This window comes from Pelophylax lessonae (genome assembly GCF_965119305.1).
Source record: "Pelophylax lessonae genome assembly, chromosome: 2".
Lineage (NCBI taxonomy): Eukaryota > Metazoa > Chordata > Amphibia > Anura > Ranidae > Pelophylax > Pelophylax lessonae.
In genome coordinates, this window is record NC_138769.1 from 146910234 (window position 1) to 146929606 (window position 19373).

The following is a 19373-nucleotide window of genomic DNA, read 5'->3' on the forward strand; positions in this document are numbered from 1 at the left end:
CAATCATATCTATTTGGTCTACATCATGCTAGCGCTTTCAAACAGGTCCACAAACTGAGCCCATTTGGAGGTATTCTTGTTAGGGGAGAAAAATGTACACCTAATTTTGTCCTCTCAGGTTCAAAACGTACAGTGCAAGAAAAATTAATAGATCACAAAAAAAACAAAAAACAAAAAAAGATAAAATGTGCCAGCTAACGCATTTTTATACAGCGGGACATAAAGAGGGACTTTACAAATGAGACCTTCAATGGAATTATATACATGATGAGTAATGATGCATGCCCAGGGCTTAAAAGTTAAGAAAGGAAATCTAAGAAAAATAGATTAAATATATATATTTTTTATATATTTATAATGGGAAGGAAGCAAAATGTTCCATTCCCTCTAGTCACAGATGCACTCCTAACCACAAACCTTCTGTCTTCACAAGCGTTGGAGCCCAAGCACTAGATGCCTTGACCATCCTGCGGTTGGCTCTTTTTTTCGGAATTACTTCATGATTGGTCTCCAGACAGACAATATGTATGTACTCCTCATAATAATTGCTTGTATCAACAAAAAATGAGGTTTTAGGAATGGCTGGCTCAGTATATATAAAAAAATTTGCACACTCTTTAATTAAAAAATAAATAAAATAATATTTAAAGACTTCAAACCGACCTCTACAAAAAAAAAAGAAAAACAAATCTAATTTATTTAGCAAAATTTGGTGCAATTGTCAATTTGTTCTGAGCCTTAAAACTGCTTAAAATTTATAAATTAAGCAATTCAGGGATAAATTAGTCCATAAAACAACCACTGATTTATCAGACTTCAAGTCGCTAAAACACAATTTGTCTTAAATAGAATATAGATTTACGTTTAGTGGTTGATAAGTTAAATCTTAAGAAAATGACAGTACAAGCATTATCAGAATTCAGAATTGCAATTCCCAGACTCCAGTGGAAAGCTACAGGACACCTTCAGTAGTAAGTCTTCCACACTTATTCCCAAACCAGTGGAGATGGCGGCATCTCAGATGGCTGAGCAACAGTGGAACTGAAAATACAAAAGAAAATTATGAAGAATTCTTATAAGAAAGAGTTTGTACCGACCCAAAACAGTCAAACAAATGCAATTCTCAGATAATCTAACAATCAAAAACTTTAGGGCAGTGTTGTTATAACTTTTTATGTAATGTGGTCCTTGTATGTTCACAAGCCTCCAAAAGGGTTTTAACCACTTCCATACCAGGCCAACTCTGGCATTTCTCTCCTACATATAAAATTCACCTTTTTTTTGCTATAAAATCACTCAAACATTATATTTATATATATTCTTTTTTTTTTTTTTTTAGCAGAGACCCTAGGGAATAAAATGTCAGTTGTTGAAATTTTTTGTCACACGTTATTTGCTCAGAATTTTTTTTGAAACGCAATTTTTTTTTGGGGGGGGGGGGGGCACTTTCATGAATTAAAAAAACACTAAAGTTAGTCCAATGTTTTGCATAATTTGAAGGATGATGTCAATAGATACCAAACCTATTACACACTTTAAAACTGCATACACCCATGGAATGGCGCCGAACTTTGGTACTTAAAAATCTCCATAGGCCACGCTTTAAGATTTTTTACAGGTGTTACCCGAATCTATATATTGTTCTATTTCATATTTTACTAATATGATTTGGTAAATGAGAGTTCTTTGACCATGAGTGAAAAGCTTTAACATAACATAAATTTACTGATAAATAGTATTAAAGTCTAACAAAAAACAATCTATCTAGGTACATACAAGAAACATTATTAGGAGAGCTACAACATATTACTAAATACAAACAAGCAAAGAGAAAAGACATAAAGACATAAGAGAAACACTTAGATATAAATGCAAGAGGTATATTCCATAATTACCATGCTACGACACATGAGGGCCCCGTTCTAGTGTGGTGTTCGAGAGTATTCTCTACTGTGACTTAAACTAATACAAACCTATCTCTTATAGACTTGCATAGGGCCATACTGATTGGGGCAACTATCTTACCCTTCTCCTACATCTGGGCGTATCTCATCCAGGATTGGACAATTTCCCCATCCCTTAGATTTAGCATAACTCAGCCACCCACTAGAACCTCCTCTCTTGGGGGGAAAATTAATTATGCCAGGTCATATCCTGGGCAAATTGTCCATTCAGGAACAGATGGCCACCTTCATTGCATATGTAAACAAGGGATCCATTGAAGTAAATATCTGTAGGACACAGAGTTTTGGGTCCCATTGTTTAGATAAATGAGCTTAGGCACTGGAGTGTCCAAGAAAGCCTCTTCATATACAGGGCTAGTAATTGGAATATTTCCCCTGGCAACTTCACCCATCTTGTAAACCGGGTCTTCTGGCAAGCTATATTACACCACCACATTGTTCCAACGCTAAATGAAATATATTCATAAATACAATATTATTTACAGCTGTTAATGGAGATTACAAAACAACTTATAAGGCAACAAAGGTTACCAGTTTAGAGTTGCAAAGGAGGTTTGCTGCGATAACTCACGTGTGGTTTGAATGCCGTTTACATATGCGGGCGTGGCTTACCTATGCTTTCGCTTCTGCGTGCAGGCACGAGGGGACAGGGGGGAACTTTTAAAACAAATTTTATTGTGGATTTTATTTTTATACTTTTTCGTTTTTTTTTTTAACTCACTTTTTTTCCCTTTAAGGAATGTAAACATCCGTTGTAATAGGAATAGGGCATGATAGGTCCTCTTTACGGAGAAATCTGGGGTCTACAAGTCCCCACATCTCTCCTGTATGCTGGAAAGCCTGAGATAAAAAAAAAAAAAAAAAAAAAAAAAACATCTCAGACTTCCCAGCAGATATTTACATCTGCCAGCGCCAGAAGTAACATGATTACGTCGCTTCTGACCTCTCTATGGTACCGCCGCTGCATTCATTCTCTGGCTCGTCGACCGTATGATGGCTTTTATTCTGCAGCAAATCACCCTTTGAAAAAAAAGATCTAAGTGATGCCTGCAGCTGCATATGACATCCTACAGGCGGGAAGTGGTTAAGCCTCAAACAATTTTATTAAAGCAAACCTCACTCTTCTGAATCAATACTAATAATAATCCTTATGCTTCTAGCATTAGTGAATAGATAGGAATGTATATTTACTTTATTAAACTTTTTTTTTTCCTATTTTCTCAGGTACTTCCCTGGTTTCCAGGCCTAGGCAAATGTCATAATACATCCCAGGAATCTTGAGGAGAGAATGGATTTGCTCAGCTAAGCACAACTTCCTGCCTGAGCTAAGGACAGATGGATTCCAGGAAGTAAATGCTACATGAATTATCTGCCCTTATTCAAGATTGCCACAGCCAGAAATGCTAGGTATTTTTCAAAATTAAGTTCTCAGCAAAAAAAAGCATTGAGACGTGGACGGATAGCTAAGTTTTCTTTGAATAATAAAAATAAATGAAATTGCGTTTTTGAGCTGTGGTGCTCAGATGCGTTGTAGTTCTTCTTTAAAGCTAGAACTAGCCAATCAGCACAGCCTGTGCATTCTCCTTACTGGACAGCTCTAGCTATTATTCACCAAAAGGCATGCTGGACTGTTACTAAGAGACCACTGCTTCCACATCTACAGTCCTTCCCTACAGCTGAATCCTGGGGATAGGCTGACTTTATTCTAAAGCAGTTCCAGTGCCAATAAAACAAGAACAATTTTGGCTGTAAAAACTTTTATAAAATTAAAATCAAGAGTTTGCTGTGTAAATAAAAGTTACATAGCTTGCGTTCAATGTGAAAAAACTGTGTACACATAACATGCTTGAATTATTTCAACATGTCGGACAAGAGCACAGTTTAGCCAATGTAACCCAAGCAAAAATAATTGAAGTCTTCTCACTGTGCTGCAGACATCTATATTATGAGGTGTTAATTTATATAGGCATTGTGCTTTTGAGTTCACATACTTCCCACAACTGAATAAGGTACAACTCTGACACCATGCTGCTTCCCATAAGAAAAGTTGATCTGTGGCTCACCTTATAAAGCTTTTAAATGCGGCAGACTGAGGGTTGATGCAGAGTGGCACTCTGTTTCCTTTCTGCTGCTCCAAAATAAATTGATGGATGATTTCTGCAAGACCGATCACAGTATGTTATATTAGAGAGAATCAAGAAAAACCATCATCATTGTTAAACAACATTTTATTTTTCTGCTCTTATTGACACATCACCAATACTTTATGATACATTGGCTTGTACAGATAGAGTATTTACTGAAAAGATGTGCAAGATTCTTAGTACATCAGTCAAGTTTTAATGCTGTCCATGTCCTCATTCCTGAAAGTTTCCTGGCCCATTAATTGCACAAGAAGCAAATTAAAATCTCCACAATGGGGAGTGGGGTATACTAGAGCCAATGTATATGTATAGGCTTTTCTTTTTAGTGTCCGATACAGTGGAAAACTGTTAAAACTTCATTCTGTTGTCTCTCAGAGACAAAACAGGAAGTGAAAGAAAATCTCTACGAAAGGTAAAATTTCCCTCTTCGATGTTACCAAACCGGTAAACCCATTGGCAGAAATCTTGGCTGGGCTTACACTTTAATCCCTGCCCAAAACCACCCAATCATACCTACATTTGGGGCTTGGGCTGGTTTTCTTGTCTAGCATCTCCCTTCTGGAGGTCAGTAGACAGCCTGTTTGGAAGTATTATTGTTACACACCAAACAGATGTACCCATTGGAAGAAAAATGTAAAATATTGGCTGATTACTTAACCACTTACCACATACTAACGTATATATACGTTGGTAAACTTTGCGGTGTTATACCGGGATGATGCCTCTAGCTAGAGGCACCATCCCGGTACCGAGGTTTACAGCCGACGGTCGGCTTTCCATCGGTAACGACCGATGCGGCTCGGGATCCGCTCGATTGTTACCCGGGTGAGCGGGAGGGGACGTCCCCCCTCCTTCCGTGACTTTGCTCGGGGCTCCCGTCCCACTGGGAGCCCCGAGCACCCAGCCGGCACGTCCGCCGGCTGCATGGAGTCCCGATCAAAGCCGGAAACGGCTTCGATTGGGTCTCCGATGACGTAACACGGAGGCGGCGTCCATGACGTCACTTCCGAGTTACTGTGCTGCAAAAGGCGGCAAATTTAAAAAAACGGCTGTATGCAAAAACGCAGTTTTTGGCATTTTGCATACATGGAAGTGTAGTGGAGGGGTCTACGGTCTTTTAGACCCTCGATCCCTCCACAAAGAGTACCTGTCACTACATATTGGTGTCACAAGGGATGTTTACATTGCTTGTGACAGCAATAAAAGTGATCAGATTTTTTTTTTTTTAAATCTGTAATACAGTTAAAAAAATAAATAAAATAGGAAAAAAAAAAAATAAACTTGTACGGAAGTCGAGCCGCGAATGAAATCGCTGTTCAAACCACACATGTGAGGTAACGCCATGATCGCGGGCAATAAAAAAAAAAAAAGAGCTACACTCTAACTCTAAACTGGTAACCGTTAAATAAATTTAAAGCGTCGCCTATTGAGATCTCTATTGACCGTAGTCTGTCACCATCCAACGGGGGGGGCGCAATTTTGAACCGTAACATGTTGGGTATCTGTTTACTCGGCGTGACATCCTCTTTTACAATATACAATAAAAAATGGGCTAACTTTACTGTTTAGTATTTTTTTAAATGCAGTGAAATGTGATTTTTCAAAATTTTTCCAAAAAAATGGCGTTTTAAAGACCTCTGCGCAAATACCGCGTGACAAAAAATATTGCAATGACCGATATTTTATTCTCCAGAGTCTTTGCTAAAAAATATAATGTTTGGGGGTTCTAAGTAGTTTTCTATGAAAAAATACTGGTTTTAACTTGTAAACAAAAAGTGCCCAAAATAGGGCTGGGGCTTAAGTGGTTAAATTCACCTTTAAAAAAAATAAATAATGAATGCACTTTTTTTGCAGGGGAAAAAAAAAAAAAACGTGCATTAACTTTTTTTTTAGGAGCCCGGAAACCATTGCACCAGCAATCAGCAGATCACTGGTGCCATACAGAACTCTTGCAGTCTGACAGTGTGAGCTCTAAGCCCCCTACATTGTATGAGTAAGCAATTTTACTTGGAATTCAATGAACTACCAGAGCGCTCAACAGCTGTTAATGTCAGTACTTGTAGTGGATTTATTCACAGAACTCTAAATAAATACCGCAGCCCTGTGGGGGGGGGGGGGGGCGCACTCTTTTCAATAAATGAGAGCTGGTACTGGAAACTTCTCCCAGTACTGCTGTCAAACAAGGTGCCTGGATCCCCGAGCAGCTGCAGGAGCGGGAAACCTAAAAACAAATAGAACATGTAAAATGTTCCCAAAGGTGAACTTATCCTATAAGGGTCTATAGCTAAAACATTTGCACATTTAGTCCTCATGCACACTGGCCATAAAATATGCTGCTTTTACAGGCATTTGGCGTTTTTTTTTCTTTTAGCCTGTAGAAGCAACTCTGTGTTAGCCTATGTGTCCATGCAAATTTGGGCATTTACAGGCATATCTGTAGAGGAGTGTTTACAGGCTGTGTGTTTTAAGAGGAGCTTTCGGGCAGATGAAAAAAAAAAGAAAACCGACTTGCCTAAACGCACGTAAATGCACCTAAACACAATGCGTCAAGCATTTTAAGTGTATATTTTTTCCAGTGTTCAAAAACGCAAACGTGCCTAAATGCATCCACAATATGTTCCAAAGGAATGTTTTCTATGCTGCTTTTTTCGGCCAGCATTTGTGTTATTTATTCTGTTGCCTAGTGTGCATGGACCCTTAGAATTAAAATTGCTGTATTTTTTTCTAATATATGTAGTTCCTTCCTATATTGTCTGCGCCACCCAGTGGCCATAATGTGTTATTTCCCCTAGTTTAGGTATTTATTTAAAAAAAAAATAAAGCCCATTATGCCCACTAGGTGGTCCTGACAATATAGGAACTATAGATCTTAGAGAAAATATATTGATTTGCATTTTAAATGTGCGGATGTGTTTAACTCAAACCTTCACACAAACTTTCTATACACAGACCTTGTCGTCCTAATAATTGGAATAAAGAGGGTGAACTGCCCCATCAGAGAAGGACCACAACAAAAAAATTGACAGAAGAACCAATTCGTCCTTACACTACTCAAAAAATAAATGTTGGTTTACATACACTATACAACTCAGCCCAAAACTCTTAGTATTATGTATATAATAAAGTTGAAAAGTACAAATTCACAATGCCAGTGCAGTAAGCCAGCCTTCATTTTGATGGTCAGGCCAGATTCCAGTTTTTAACCATAACCAATAAAATGTACATTGCAGACAACGGGGGGAACTTAACGCATTTACGAAATATTTTTGGTGGTAGTTTTAGAACAGCATGTGCCTAATTCAGGCAGCCATTTGCACCTGGTCCCACAACATTACTAACATATGCGCCAAATTCAGGTAATTCTAACAGTGGTTCATCAGTACTCAGAATGGGGCATGTCTGTTCTAGGAAGCCATCATATCTGTGACCGCTTACCGCAAAGGCCAGTAGTCTCAGCCCCATTCAGATGTCAGCTGGGAGATTGCCTGGGCCAAAGCGGAGTATAAGCAAAGGAGCAAGGGATACGGATGTTTTTGCAATGCTCATATTTGAAAAATGTCTGAGTCACAAGGGAGGCAGAGATGAAGAAGAAGAACTAGACTCCTGTAAGTGGGCAGTGCCTGATGGGAACTGAGAGACTAGTTCCTGATCAGGTCTGCATTACTTTTGACAGTGGATGGCAGTGGGCAGATTCGAAAGCTGTCATTGGACTGAATTAAGGCTATGGATGTGTGCGCCGTCAATTAACAGCAAAGGTGGACCTCACGGGGAACTAAGTCCCATTAGGCTCCACCCACTGCACTAAAATATTCCTCAGCCATGCACCTGTCAGTGTGTTAGGTGCAGTGGCCGGTAAGGGAGTGCACTATGGAAGGAGTGTTCAGTATGTCGGTCTCCGACATGTACAGGAATCAGGAGCAAATTTATGTGTTGTACAGGCATTGTAAGCGGTCTTCAGCAGCCTATATTTTGTTCCCCAAATTTTCCATTAAATACACTAACAGTTATTATTGTAGTTACCTTAATTTATACATTGCTGGGAATCTACTAAGACTGGAGCAGCTGTGCATGGCAACAGATCAGCTTGAAGCTTTTGTTTTTTCCCCAGCTTAATGTAGAACTAATCCCACCTATCCTTTACAGCTAAGGAAGCAGTCATCTTAACCTGTTGGATCTGCAGTTGCCATGGTGCTGCACGTGATCAGTTATCTCACCAGACATTTGAGAGCACAAGTAAATGTGACAGTTATCATTCATTGTAGGTTTTGAATGTAACCGTTTCACTTTCCTGCCCTACAACCAGCGGAACCAAATCTGTAAATTTAACAAAGAGTCCTTCAGTTGTACTTAGGATACACTGAAGCATGTATGGTTTACTTATTCTGGTCATATATCCCTGTTCCCCTATGTTTAACCACTTGCTTCCCAGGCCAGACACTTCGCTCTTACATGTAAAAATCTTTATTTTGCTAGAAAATTACTTAGAACCCTCAAACATACACTTTTTTTTTAGCAGAGACCCTATAGAATAAAAAGGTGGGTGTTCACATTTTTTGTTATGAACTAAAAAAGTTTTATGAACTAAAAAAATCAAAACACTAAAGTAAGCCCAATTTTTTTGTTACCCAACATGTCACGCTTTAAAATTGCACCTGCCCGTGGAATGGCTGCAAACACTATGGTGCTTAAAATTCTTCATAGGCGACCCTTTAAACGCCTTTACAGGTTTAGAGTTGCAAAGGAGGTCTGGTGCTAGAATTATTGCTCTTATTGTGACGTTCCCGACAATACCTCATGTGTGGTGCTAGCACTGTTTACCTATGCGTGCGGGAGTAACGTATGCTTTCACATTTGCGCGTAAGCAAGCACGGTGGGACAGTGGCGCTTTAAATTTTATTTGGAAAAAAGCATGGGCCGTTACAGGTCCTCTTTAGAGAGAGATTTGGGTTCTATTAGACGCCAAATCTCTCCCCTGGCCCCCCATGAAGCCAATCAGATTGAGATCAGTCCGATTGGTTGCTTCTCTTGCCACTAGTGGCCAGGTAAACAAAGAACGGGAACCGGAAGTGACTAACTAATCGTCACTCCCGGTTTCATGGGTTATAGAGAAGCAAATGACGTCAGTTCCACTCTCTTTGTACAGGGAAACCCTCACTGCCGGCTGAATCGCTCCCAAGGACCGCGATCGTACAGTGAAGCCCAGGAGAGGCAGCAGTGGCTGGAGGGGGGCGGGACTCCCTTCCGATACCCACAGAAGTGATTGAGTGGCTAATTAGCTGTAAGTTATAATAATCAAAATTAAAACAAAAATGCTTGAAATATATTGCTCTGTGTCTAATTAAATGATATAATATGAGTTCTACTTAATTGAATTACTGAAATAAAAATAACATTTTGATAATAAAAATTTTTGAGGTGTGTGTATGTATATATATATATATACACACACACACACACACACACACACACACACACATATACATACACACACACACATATGCATGGCTCAGCATAAATGAGTGCACCCTTTTTGAAAAGTAAAATTTTAATCAATACCTCAATGAACACAAAATTTTAATTTTTACTCAAATTATTTGAGGCACAAATTAATACACCACCCCACAACAAAAGCTACTACATGTAGTAATTTGTATGACCTCCACTGATTTGTAAGGACAGCACCAAGTCTTCCAGGCATGGAATGAACAAGTTTGCAACATTTATCTTTTTCCATTGTTCAAGAACAACCTCTTTTAGAGCCTGGATGGTGGATGGAGTGTGATGCTCCACTTGTCTTTAGAAATCCCCATAGGTTCTTGATTGGGTTCAGATCAGGAGCCAATGAATCCGTTTTACCCTGTTCTTCAGAAATGCATCAGTGGGCATAGATGTGTTTTTTGGATCATTGTCATGTTTTCAAAAGCGCACAACGACCAAGGGCATGGATAGATGGTAGTATCTTCTTTTTCAATCTAGGGTAGTAAATCTGTGAATTCATGATACCATCAATGAAATGCAGCTCCCTGACATCAACAGCACACTGCCACCTCCATATTTCACTGTCGGTATCATACATTTTTCTTTGTACTCCTCACTTTTGCAACACCATACAGTTTTAAAGCCATCAGTTCCAAAAACATGTATCTTGGTATCATTACTCCAGAGTACAGAGTCCCAGTAGTCTTTTTCAGCACGTGCCCTGGCAAATTCTAGGTGGGCATTTTTGTGCATGGGCTTTAGGAGAGGCTTCCTTCATAAATGACACCAATGCATGGCCATTACTCTGCAGTATTTGCCGTATAGTGTCACAGGAAACAATCATCCCAGTTTGGCTTTCTACTTCTTTAGCTAACTGCAATGAACTCCCATGGCGATTTTGCTCAACCCTTATCAACCCTTACCCTAAGACGCTCTTGTCGAGGTGTTAACTTCTATGGACGGCCTCAACATCTGAGAGATGGTTGCAGTTTCATCTTTGTTAAATTTTTGTATCCCTTTTGCTACAGTAGTCTGACTGATAAGTAAAGCTTTGCTGACCTTCGTGTAGCCTTCACCATTGTTGTGTAAAGAAATTATTTTATTTCTCAGGCCTTGCGACATTTCTCTCTGATGTGGTGCCATTGCTGACAGCATGAAATAGGAAGGGGTTTTCCTACCCAAGTAATGCCCTTTTATAATCCATTATCTGATGGACACCTGTTTAATGAATAATTAGGCTCACCTGTAGTTGAATTAGTTAATTAGGATTTTGTGGTCTAAAATTTAGCTTTGCTGCAAAGTCTTTCATTGGGGTGTATTCATTTTTACAACAGGGTCTTGAATGGATATGTAAGGAAAAATACCTTTTTGCGTGTGCAAATTAACAAATCTGGGTTGCAATCAATGGCCTGCAAGATTCATACCAGACTCAGAGGGCCTGCAATTGTCTAATCAAAGACAGATCCCATTGATTAAAGTCTTATGGAAGGTGGAAGATGGTAGTGCGAACCCGGCCTAAAGGTTTTCTGACAAATCTGTTGTTGGGGTGCACTCATTTATGCTGAGGTGTGTATATATATATATATATATATATATATATATATATATATATATATATATATATATATATCTATATCTATATCTACACACACCTCAAAAAACTTAAAGTAACATTTTGAAAACACATCAGATCTCAATGGGGAAAAAAAAAAATCATACTGATATGGACTGTTAGGAAGGAAAGGATGCCACACCTTTTGACGGAAATTAAAATTATCAACCTACAGAGGGGTGAACTCAAAGACACCAACCTACAGAGGGTAAACTCCAAGACACCCCCAAAAATCAAAGTGAAAAAATGATGCTGCAGGCTAGTACATTTTGCAGCAACTCAAAATGGTACTCCGTAGTTTGTGTGGCCCCCACGTGCTTGTATGCATGCCTGACGTCGGGGCATGCTCCTAATGAGACGACGGATGATGTCCTGGGGTATTTCCTCCCAGATCTGGACCAGGGCATCACTGAGCTCCTAAACAGTCTGATGTGCAACCTTTGCGGTGTCGGATGGACTGAAACAATGTCCCAGAGGTGTTCTTTTGGATTTAGGTCAGGCGATGGTGGGGGCCATTCAATGGTATCAATTCCTTCATTTTTCAGGAACTGGCTGCATACACTCGTCACATAAGGCTGGGCAATGTCATGCACCAGGAGGAACCCAGGGCCCACTGCACCAGCATAGGTTTGACAATGGGTCCAAGGATTTCATCCCGATTCCTAATGGCAGTCAGGGTGCCATTGTCTAGCCTGTACAGATCTGTGCATCCCTCTATGGATGTGTTCCCCAGACCATCACTGACCCACCACCAAACCGGTCATGCTGAGAACGATCGATGTTACAGGCAGCATAACTTTCTCCATGGCTTCTCCAGACCCTTTCACATCTGTCACATGCTCAGGGTGAACCTGCGCTAATCTGTGAAAAGCACAGGGCGCCAGTGGCGGACCTGCCAAATGCCAATTGAGCTCCACGGTGCCAGGCAGTGAGCACAGGGCCCACTAGAGGATATCGGGCCCTCAGGCCACCCTCATGAAGTCTGATTCTGATTGTTTGGTCAGAGACATTCACACCAGTGGCCTGCTGGAGGTCCTTTTGTAGGGCTCTGGCAATGCTCATCCAGTTCCTCCGTTCATAAAGGAACAGATACCAGTCTTGCTAATGGGTTAAGGACCTTCTACAACCCCATCCAGCTCATCTAGAGTAACTGCCTGTCCCCTGTAATCTCCTCCATGCTCTTGAGACTGTTCTGGGAGACACAGCAAACCCTCTGGCAATGGCATGTATTGAGCCATCCTTGAGGAGTTGAACTACCTGTGCAACCTCTATAGGGTCCAAGTATCGCCTCATGCTACCAGTAGTGACACTGACACTAGCCAAATGCATAACTAGTGAAAAACAGTCAATAAAAGAGTAGGGGAAAAAAATTTCAGTGGCCTCCACCTGTAAAACCATTCCTGTTTTGGGGGTTCTCATTGATGCCCATCTAGTGCACCTGTTAATTCCATTACCACCAAAGCACCGGAAACTGATTGACAACCCCCTCTGCTACTTAACTAACCAGATCAATATCCCAGGAGTTTAATTGGCTTGATGTTATACTCTGATTAAAAAGCATTCCTCTAAATTTTTTGAGCAGTGTGAAAAAAAAAAAAATATATTTTATATATATATATATATATATATATATATATATATATATATATTATATATATATCCATCTCTATATCTATCAGTATCTATCTCTTACTATCACATATATACAATAATACAAAAGTAATCTGTAAAGAAATGATGAGCTGAGGGACCATTGTCCACAGTGAAATCAGGAATCAGTCTTATGGCGGAGATTTTCATAATGTGACCTACAAAGGTAAGTGGCTGTGGCAAAGTGTTCTGAAAAAAGCTTTTAAAAAAATAAACTGCCCTGACTTCCATTATACCCAGCTTAAAAAACAGAACTCACCTTTCACCTGCCGTACAGAGCTAAGGTTCTTCTCAAAGGTGTCATCAAATTTTGGATTCGTAATGGGTTCAAAGTCACTGGTGTATACTCTGCCCGTAGATGTGGAGAAACAACATTTGCACATACAGGTGTGATATCGTAGACGACCTTCATCCAGGTATGGGTGAGCCAAGGCATCTTTAGAAGATATCCTTTTAGACTGCAACATAAAAAAACTGGGTTTTACACAGATCAACAAACTTTGCTGTAGCTCTTCATGCAATATTGCTGCATCTCCACAAGAGGGAGCCAAATGCACATGAATGCACATACGTAATAACAGTAAATCAACCTAACAGTTTGTGCCACTTTTTATTACAAAAGGAGCATAGTGCCACTCAGACACTACTGCAACATCTAGAGATTTTAGAAAGGGAACAAATTCACTTCTTGTTCATTGTGGCCTCACTGCAACAACCTGCAAATAGGAGACAATTAATTTGCAGGGTGTTTTAAAAAATAAAAAAATGCTGAACAGAAAGGGTGATTGTAGACAGACTATTATAGGGCAGCTTACAAAGTGAAAAGACAGTTGCTACAGGTAACAGTCCCATAGTCTCTGGTTGAAGTACAATTCATCTATTAGACATTCTGCACTTCGTGATGTATAGGTTCATATGGCACTAGCTCCAAACAATGCATGTTGAATTCTGCATGGTAAACTTAGGGAAGATTTCAGAACTGAGAGACTGACTCAGCCCAGCGGTACTATCTTCATACTTAAAAACATAACTCCAGGCAAAAAGGTCAATTCTAAGTTGAGATACAAAAATGTGAACTATTTCACTTGTCAAACGATCTAAAGTTTTGCTTAACCAGTCCTGTGGTTTAAACACCTCCACTGTGGTGCATTCAGGAAAATGACAACACTATTTCCCTGTTCAGCTGTCTGCTCAGATGACAATGAAACCGCAATGAGATGCAAATTCACTGGCCAATGAACAGGTTTGAGTCAGAGGCAAAAAGAGAAGCAGCAAGCTTTCATCCTCTTTTAAGAGGCACACTAACATGTTATGGCTCTTTGTCTTCAGTACACCTGTTCCATTATTTTCTATGGGAGATACACTACGTTTCTACAGAGCAAGATTCAATACAAGGGGGGAGCATTTATAAAAACTGGAGGAAAACAAAACGCTCCACAAAAGTGAAGAACCTGCCCATACAGGTTTGCCCCTTCATGACACTATTTATTTTGCATATTTGTCACACCATATGATTCAGATTAAACATTCTTTTTATTACACAAAGAGCCTGAGTAAATCCAAAATTCAGTTTTTAAATGAGGATTTCATTTATTAGGGGGGAAAAAGCTGTCCAAACCTGCCCAATGTGAAAGAGTAATTGCCCCCCCCCCCCCTGCTAAATCATGAATGAATTGTGATTAACCACATTTTTTGGAAGACGGAGTTACATTTCACTTTGCACATCCAGGCCCGATTACTGCCAGGCCTGATGAATCAAGAAATCACTTCGCGTTACTAAACCCACAATGGTAAAATCAGTCTGTATATGCAGTAAAGCATGCTTGTTATACTCACTGTGGAACCTAAGGGGTTAATCCCCTGCACTGTGTAAAAAGGCTGTTTGATCCTGTCTTCTCGGATGCTCCCCTTGTTTCACTGTCCCCAATCCATCTCCTGATAGAACAGAGCCATAGGAGGCATTCTGCACATGCTCAGTTTGGTGTGTACTTCTAGGGAGTGTTTTTTTTTTTTCTTGGGAGGATGCATGTGATCGGCAGAGGGCCAATCAGCACTGTCCAGGTAGAGGGTCAGGGGTCTCGCAGCCTCATAGTACAGTCACTAGAATGAAAACTCCTCCAAGTTTTAACCAGTGCTTGGCCAGACACTGATAGGAGTCCCAAGACTGCTATATACTGCTGATAAGAAAATGCATTTAGCAGTTTATATTTGCTAAAATAATTGCATTTCTATGTTCGGTGTACTGTGGGAGACCAGATCTAGTGAATGCAGGGTTCTGGGTTTAGTAGCACTTTAACCAGAACATTAATTTATTCTGGCCTCTGGCCACTGAAATAAAAAATAAAAAAACGCTCAAGTGCTAAACACTCCTAGCACTTAGGCACATTTAGACACATTTACCTGCATCAGGCATTTTAATGCAGGGAAAAAAAAGCTCAAATGCCTGTAAAAGCTGCGTTTTGATCCACTGACATCAAATATCATTAAGACTCTATTCAGTCCAATGCAGTGCTACAGTGTGTTGTATTTGTTTCAATAGGCTGCCAACATACTGACAGGGGATCTAAAAATCAGACCTGTACTACTTTTTAAGGCACACTGTATCACAGTATTCCCATATACAATACTGTACCACAGTATTCCCATAAACTGTGGTGCATTCAAAATAAAAAAGCATGGCCGTGCTTTTTGGTACGCAAATTGTCTTGCATTGCCATAATGCCGAATTTACCACAATGCGCAGGTCTCAGTGGACCCTCAGGGACATTAGCAGAGGAGCTATCCTCACTCGACATCCAAAACGTTCCTCTCTTCTGGATACATTTAAACACAATGCTTATACTTTGGTGTACCCCAGCATTTGCACATTTTACAGACACAAAGACATAACACAAAGGATTCCATTCAACTGACTTGGGCTGCCTTAGAGTAATGTGCATTAACACAACAGAGGGTGCAGGTGTGTAAGTGGGCCCTTACCAGCATTCCCCTTTATTGATGATACAGTGCATCTGGAAAGTATTCACAGCCCTTCACTTTTTCATATTTTGTTACTTTACAGCCTTATTTCAAAATTAATTATATTAATTATTTTCCTCAAAATTCTACAAATACCCCATAACGATGTGAAAAAAGATTTTTTTTTTAAATTTGCAAAGGTTTCAAACAAACAAAAAAAAAACAAAACAAAAATAAAAAATTACATGTACATAAGTATTCACAGCCTTTGCCCAATACTTTTTTGAAGCACCTTTGGCACCAATTACAGCCTCAAGTCTTTTTGAGTATGATGTCACAAGCTTGGCAAACCTATTTTTGGGCAGCTTCTCTCCTTTGCAGGACCACTCAAGCGCCATCAGGTTGGATGGGGATCGTCTATGCACAGTCATTTTCAGATCTCTCCAGAGATGTTCAATCGGGTTCAAGTCTGGGCTCTGGCTGGGCTACTTGAGGACATTCACAGAGATGTTTCGCTGCCACTTCTTTGTTATCTTGGCTGTGTGCTTAGGGTCATTGTCTTGCTGGAAGATGAACCTTCGCCCCAGTTTGAGGTCCAGAGCTCTGGATCAGGATTTCATCAAGGAGGTATCTGTACATTGCTGCATTCATCTTTCCCTCGATCAGGACTAGTCTCCCAGTTCCTGGCGCTAACAACCATCCCCACAGCATGATGCTGCCACCACCATGCTTCACTGTAGGGATGGTATTGGCCAGGTGATGACCGGTGCCTGGTTTCTTCCAGGCATGTTGCAGGATTTAGGCCAAAGTGTTCAATCTTTGTTTCTTCAGACCAGAGATATTTGTTTCCCATGGTCAAAGTCCTTCAGGTGTCTTTTGTCCAGGCAGGCTGTCATGTGCCTTTACTGAGGAGTGGCTTCCGTCTGGCCATACTACCATACAGGCCTTATTGGTGGAGTGCTGCAGAGATGGCTGTTCCTCCGGAAGGTTCTCTCTCCACAGAGAAACGCTGGAGCTCTGTCAGACTGGCTATCGGTTCTTGGTAAACTCCTTGACTAATGCCCTTCTTACCCGATCGCTCAGTTTGGCTGGGGAGCGAGCTCTAGGAAGGGTCCAGGTGGTTCCAAACTTTTTTTTTTGTTTTTTTACAGCTGGAGGCCACTGTGCTCATTGGGACCTCCAAAGCTGCAAACATTTGTGTGTACCCTTCCCCAGATCTGTGTCTCGATACAATCCTGTCTCAGAAAACTACAGGCAATTCCTTGGACTTCATGGCTTGGTTTGTGTTCAGACATGCACTGTTAACTGTAGGACCTTATACAGACAGGTGTATGCCTTTCCAGATCATGACCAATCAACTGAATTTACCACAGGTAGACTTCAATCAAGTTGTAGAAACATCTCATGAATGATCATTGGAAACCGTATGCACCTGAGCTCAATTTTATGTGTCATGGCAAAGGCTATGAATACTTATGAACATGTGATTTATTTCGATTTTTATTTTTAATAAATTTTCTATGACTTCAAACAAACTTCTTTCACGTTGTAATTATGGGGTACTTATAGAATCTTGAGGAAAATAAATGTAATACATTTTGGAATAAGGCTGTAACAATGTGGAAGAAGTGAAGCGCTGTGAATACTTTCCGGATGCATTGTATGGTGATTTTTGGATGGAAGGTATAAAATGTGTAAGAAATACTCTAACAATTACTTCCTAAAAACAAGGCTGATCATAATATATTTAATGAAAATTTCTGTGAATTAAATGTACTGCGGTACAATATTAATTTACAGTTCATATGTGAAACCTGTATACATAGTAAATAGGAATAAATTAGAGTCGGAGGGCATCATGGGGGACAGATTGCTGGCAGTCTTTAGGCAAGGCCTTGCATGACTTCCAGAAGTGCCAGGAACCTCTACCACATTTTCCGGATAGTGATGTGGCACATGCCTAATACTTATAAGAGAACACTAAACAATGGGAAACTTGGAATATCCCCCTATGGTAGAACAGTGATTCTAACTCGGAGGTACTAATCACTGGTCCTACAGAGGACCTAAAATGTGGAAGAAGCTGAGCCCAGAATAGGCAAATAGGAGGGTAAAGGAGTCCTTCAAAATCATTGCCTGCAGTAGACCTTTCCAAAATATTGCCATACCATACTGTTTTCTGCATGGTCTCTGTGTGGGGAAGGCCATCTTAGTAGAGGTAGGGCTTTGCTTCTTATCAGAAATCGGGAAGGAATTTGCATAATGTATGGCCTGCCTTAAACTTTATAGTAGATTTCCATACACTAACAAATTTAAGCCAAACTCGAGCACATCAATGGACACAGCGCTTCATAAATCATAACAACTGGGTTATATTGCCTCCTCTAAGAGTAGGACTAGGAAGAACAAAACACCTGGCTATGCTCACGGGCCATCCTCAGCTGGTAATCAATTTAGTAGCAAGCAGTATTAGAACTCCATAGAGGGGTGCGGTGTCCATTGATGAACTCTGAGAAATGAATTTTATGGTAAATACAAAAATCCTGTCCCAGCGAGACATCCACTCGCAGGTTCATCCTCATCCATCAGGCTTTGTCGTGGCGAGGCCTAGTGCTGGACTATAACCTGCTCACGCTTGCTGGCCAGGCTGGGAGACCTTAAGGATCTAGATAATCCAATCCGAAACCCAGACGGCTGTTGCTTGTAGTTCTTCAGGAACTCTAAACTAGTAAATAAAAATTACATAACAAAATTTCCCTTTTATATAGCCAAGATCGAAATCCCAACAGGGAACTAGGTCCTACTCCTAAACTAAGCAGAAACAAACTGGAAGCTGTAGCAGAGTGTGTGGGGTTATAACTGCAAGGACAGCCCCATAGGCGTGGTAAAGCATTTTCCTGCCTAGTGGCCTATTCCTGATGGGAGGAGCATAACCCAATGGTCTAAGAAGATTTGGAGCTGCGTCTTTCAATGGACAATAGAGAAATCCCATTTTCTCTTTCATTCATCAACCGACACAGCGCTCCATAAATCATAACTAGTAGGACGTCCAAAAGGAAAATGAGGGGTAGGATAAATAACCCAAGGCTAAACATAAAAGCCCTTAACCGGGTCACAGGCGCCCAGTCTGAAAAATAAGGGTTTAAAGAAAAAAAAACCCTCAAGAGGGAACATCCCCTCCTAAACAGCAGCCTGCAAAACTTTGCAGTCAAAAGAAGCATCCACAGATGCCCAAGTATCCACCTTATAGAATTTTGTGAAGGTTTTCACGGATGACCAAGTGGCCGCCTTGCAAACTTGCGATATTGAAGCTCGAAGATGGAAGGCCCAAGAAGCACTCAGCGCCCGAGTAGAATGCGCTGTGACAGGGAAAGGTGGAACCTGACCTTTAATGGAACAGGCCTGAGTCGCCGTCTGATCTACATGAAGATGATAGCCGAAGAAGCGGGCAGCCCCTTTCTTGGTCTGTCCGTAACAAAAAAAGAGTGACCTTCGAAAGGACTCAGTAGCTGCCAGATACACCCGAATCGCATGAACCACATCCAAGGTATGCAAAGCAAATTCCTT

General features: G+C 40.5%; 1 protein-coding gene across 1 annotated transcript in view; it reads right to left on the minus strand.

Moving 5' to 3' along the window:
- Positions 1-600: 600 nt before the first annotated feature.
- NLK (nemo like kinase) overlaps positions 601-19373 on the minus strand; it is a 371107-nt gene continuing 352334 nt past the window's right edge. Inside the window, exons 9-11 of the mRNA XM_082244542.1 lie at positions 13108-13306; positions 4028-4121; positions 601-1041 (exon numbers count right to left, since the gene is read on the minus strand). Coding sequence (XP_082100668.1) covers positions 987-1041; positions 4028-4121; positions 13108-13306 — 348 coding nt within the window. The 3' untranslated portion in view covers positions 601-986. The remainder of the gene's footprint in view (positions 1042-4027; positions 4122-13107; positions 13307-19373) is intronic.